Below are 4,515 nucleotides of genomic sequence, written 5' to 3' on the forward strand. Positions count from 1 at the left end.
TCCCTGCACACTAGCTCCCTGCACACTAGATCCCCTGCACACTAGATCCCCTGCACACTAGCTCCCTGCACACTAGCTCCCTGCACACTAGCTCCCTGCACGCTAGCTCCCTGCACGCTAGCTCCCTGCACGCTAGCTCCCTGCACGCTAGCTCCCCTGCACGCTAGCTCCCTGCACACTAGCTGCCCTGCACGCTAGCTGCCCTGCACGCTAGCTCCCTGCACACTAGATCCCCTGCACACTAGATCCCCTGCACACTAGATCCCCTGCACACTAGATCCCCTGCACACTAGATCCCCTGCACACTAGCTCCCCTGCACGCTAGCTGCCCTGCACGCTAGCTGCCCTGCACAGTAGCTCCCTGCACACTAGCTCCCTGTACGCTAGCTCCCTGCACGCTAGCTCCCTGCACACTAGATCCCCTGCACACTAGATCCCCTGCACACTAGATCCCCTGCACACTAGATCCCCTGCACACTAGCTTCCCTGCACACTAGCTTCCCTGCACACTAGATTCCCTGCACACTAGATTCCCTGCACACTAGTTCCTCTGCACACTAGCTCCCTGCACACTAGCTCCTCTGCACACTAGCTCCCTGCACACTAGCTCCTCTGCACACTAGCTTCCCTGCACACTAGCTCCCCTGCACACTAGCTTCCCTGCACACTAGCTCCCTGCACACTAGATCCCTGCACGCTAGATCCCCTGCACACTAGCTCCCTGCACACTAGCTCCCTGCACACTAGCTCCCCTGCACACTAGCTCCCCTGCACACTAGCTCCCCTGCCCACTAGCCCCCCCGCATGCTAGATCCCCTGCACACTAGCTCCCCTGCCCACTAGCCCCCCCGCATGCTAGATCCCCTGCACACTAGCTCCCCTGCACACTAGCTCCCCTGCACACTAGCTCCCTGCACACTAGCTCCTCTGCACACTAGCTTCCTGCACACTAGATCCCCTGCACACTAGCTCCCTGCACACTAGCTCTGCATGGAGTCTGGATCCTGGCCCCATCTCGGCCTTCTACCCACACCCATGTCTGGGTTTCCCAGGGCTTAGCCACAGCCGTCTGCACCCCGAGTTCCCCTGCGCCATGCATGTAGTCTCCTTCTACTGCCTGCTGAGGGCTGGGAGGGTGGTTTCTCTGTGGAGCCGTGGAGTTCCCACTCCAGCCCCTGGGCTCCCTCTGAGGCCACCTGAGCTCCCGGAGCCACCCTGAGCTCCCCGCGCTCCCCTGAGCTCCCCGCGCTCCCCTGAGCTCCTGTAGGTTGATCCAGGCCCACGCACCAAGGAGGAGGTGTGTGAGCTCTGACTTAGCAAGAAGCCACGTCTGTGCCACATGGTGCCGGGCAGGGAAAAGCCCGGTAGTCTGACCACAGGTAATGCAGCCATGGAGCAGGGCAGGTGGTTTCAGATGCAAACTTGAGAGAAGTACCTGTGTATGTCCTTCTGTCTTGGATTCCCTTCAAGTCCTGAGTCAAGATTATAAAAAAGAGAAAGACGAAGACAAGGCAATTCATAGAGCCAAGGCAGGGAGGGGGACACACTTGTGGGAGTGCTGAGAACCATCTCACCTTTCCTTGTGCGTTGCTGTGATCGTCCACAGATTGTTAACATTTGAATTTCCCTTCACGGATCCTGAAAGCTGCTGCTGTGTGGTGGGCTTTGCTCAGAAACCTGCCCCATGCCCAGAGTACGCAGCATGGATGGTGGTGGTTGAACGATAGATTTTCTGAGGCCCTACAGCCTCAGGGGCCCCCAAACCTGCTCATGGGCTTCCTGAGCCCCCCAAGTGCTGTTGGTGGTCACAGCACCACCGCCGCTGGGGCGGGGTCTGCCCCCAGAGGATCTGGGAAGGGAAAGCCATGGAGGTGGGGTGGGGGGAGCGGAGAGGACACCCACTGCCTGGACTTCCCGGATGCCAGGACTCCTGCCGATGTCCGCTCCGAAGCCACTGTCCCACACCGAGGGACGCAGGCGCAGTGCGGTGCTGCTCCCAAGATACTTTTTGTTCTTCATGTGTACCTTAGGTGGACGCCAAAGAAAAAGAACTCCCCCAAAGTGACAAAGCTCTACCTAAAACACAGGAGTCTGTTTACTACGCCAAAGAAGACAAGAAAAAGAAATCGCTGGCGGAACCTTTAGAGGAAACTGGTGCGGGTAAGGTGGAATTTCATTCTGCTGTTGGCAACGCTAACTGCTCCCAGCCCTTCCTGTTCTTTCTGCCCTCCTCCTCTCCTCTCCTCCTCTCCTCCTCTCCTCCTCTCCTTTTCTCCTCCTCTTCGCTTCTCCTCCTCTTCTGTCCTCCTCTCTTTCTCTCCTGCTTTCCTCCTTTCTTCCTCCACCTGTGCCTGTGTGGGCTCCAGGCCACATTTATGCTACAATTTTTTTTCTTATGATATATACATATGTATATGAATACACACACACACACACACAATTTTTTTTGTCAATCATGGGGCTTGAACTCTGGGCTTGGATGCTTCCCTGAGCTCCTCAGCTCAAGGTGAGCACTCTACTACTTGAGCCACAGTGCCACTTCTGGTTTTCTGGTGGTTAATTGGAGATAAGAGTCTCACAGACTTTCCTGCCTGGGCTGGCTTTGAACCATGATCCTCAGACCTTAGCCTCCTGAGTAGCTAGGATGACAGGCGTGAGCCACCGGCACCCAGCTCTTGTGGCTATATTTATTAAGATATGTATTCAACTGTTTTTTTTCTTTCATGCAATTGTTTCTAACACATTTATAAGATTATTTCTTTGTTGCTTTGTATGTCCCTTCCCCACAGTATAACCCCTGCTTTCACTGTATTTGATGTTGTTATAATTTGTGGAGGGGAAGGGAAAAACAAATCATTTAAATAGGGATACAGGTGGACCCATTGCCACAATGAGATGTACTAGCTATGGTGAAAAACGAACTTTACAACTTGGGCGGGGGGGGGGGGGGAGGAGAAGGGAGGGGAAAACAAGGGCGGGGGGGGGAGGGGAGGAGATAGGAAGGGGAAACCAAGGAGGAGGCTACAATGCTTGATAAGAAATGTACTCATTATCTTGCCCATGTAATTGTAACCCCTCTGTACAGTATTTTCACACACAAAAATATTCAGTATGTAGGGTAAGCCGAGCAGGAAAGCAAAGTTTCAAAGCTGAAGGGGATAGAATTCTCTAGGAAGGAAGCCTCCAAATGCAGTATTTAAAGTCAGTTCCACAGTTTGTGGCTCACTGGGCTCTGTGAACTCTCCCTGAGACACAGAACGCAGGAGGCCCGCCCGCCTCCTGAGGAAGCCCCGGGCCGTCTGCGATCTTGTGGGGTGAGAGCGATTGGCGAGGTGCACGCTGACGCTGGCTTACAGTGGAGTACGTTGAAGTATTCCCCCTCCCCCCGGCTCGTTCTGCGGCCCCGCTCGGCTCCCCTGCCCTGGCTGGGCGCTGAGACACGCCCTTCTCTGGCATGTGTGTGCGGTGGACACATCATGTCCAGTCTCAGAGGGCAGGGGGTGCCAAGAGAGACCCCGTTGTTCCGGGCAGCTCTGAGCAGTTTGGGGGTCCCTGGGGTCAGGAGACGGGGACTCGGCATCCTCGTGGAGGTGGACATTAGGCGGGTGCTGTGGACCCCGAGGCTGCTGACGGTGCAGAGCAGAGGCAGGGGGAGGCGAGAGGCCCGGAGCCGGGTCAGGCTTCCGGCCAGGCACAGGGAGCGGGCACGCCGAGCTCTGTAACTCTGACGGGAAAAGCCTCTCTGTGCTCTTTTCCCCGCAGAGGGAGATGTGTATAAAGCACAGACGCCTACCGAGGATACCCAAGGGGCGCTGGACGTCAGAGAGGACCCAGAGGTGAAGGTGGAGGTGCCGGAGGACCAGGTGGGTGGCAGGCCGGGGCCTGGCGACCGCGCTGCATCTGCCCGTGTCCCAGCCGCGCCCCAGGGCCCGGGGGCCCTTCGAGGGTCCCCTAGTTAGCCACTGCCCCCGCGCGCATCCCGTCCCGGCCGTTTCCCCCTGCCCTTCCCCCTCTGAGTGGAGACCAACCCGTGGTCGATGACACCGTGGCTCAGGTGCTGTGGCTGCGTGGGGAACGGGAGCTGGCGCTGCTTGTGAGTGAGGCGTGGGGTCAGATCAGACAGACGCTGTCAGCAGCTGGGCCGGGTCTATGCGGGGGAGCCAGGCGCTGGGCAGAAGCTTCCAGAGGGCCTGGGGGGCGGGGGAGCTCAACGAGGGAGAGAGTCTGGCTCTTGAATCTGTCATGAAACCAATGTCGAGGCGGTTCACGATGCGGAAGGTGGACGGGATCTTAGGACTCAGACACAGAGTGACGAGTAAGAGGGAGGGCGGCGACACAAGAAGCCCTTTAAGGTGTGGTGCGGGACCCTCCAGAGGTCTCTGCCACCGGGGCTGCTCACTCCAGCTTAGTTTAATGGTAACCGCCGATGGAACTTTTTCACTTTTTTTTTTTTGTCAGTCATGGGGCTTGAACTCTGGGCCTGGGCGCTGTCCCTCAGCTCTTCAGCTCAAGGCA

General features: G+C 57.3%; 1 protein-coding gene across 1 annotated transcript in view; it reads left to right on the forward strand.

Moving 5' to 3' along the window:
* Dcdc2c (doublecortin domain containing 2C) overlaps positions 1–4,515 on the forward strand; it is a 68,675-nt gene that overhangs the window by 52,334 nt on the left and 11,826 nt on the right. The window contains exons 7-8 of the mRNA XM_013028876.1: positions 2,031–2,160; positions 3,763–3,863. Of these exons, the coding sequence (XP_012884330.1) occupies positions 2,031–2,160; positions 3,763–3,863 (231 nt within the window). The remainder of the gene's footprint in view (positions 1–2,030; positions 2,161–3,762; positions 3,864–4,515) is intronic.

The sequence above is a fragment of the Dipodomys ordii genome, unplaced genomic scaffold (genome assembly GCF_000151885.1).
Source record: "Dipodomys ordii isolate 6190 unplaced genomic scaffold, Dord_2.0 Scaffold115, whole genome shotgun sequence".
NCBI lineage: Eukaryota > Metazoa > Chordata > Mammalia > Rodentia > Heteromyidae > Dipodomys > Dipodomys ordii.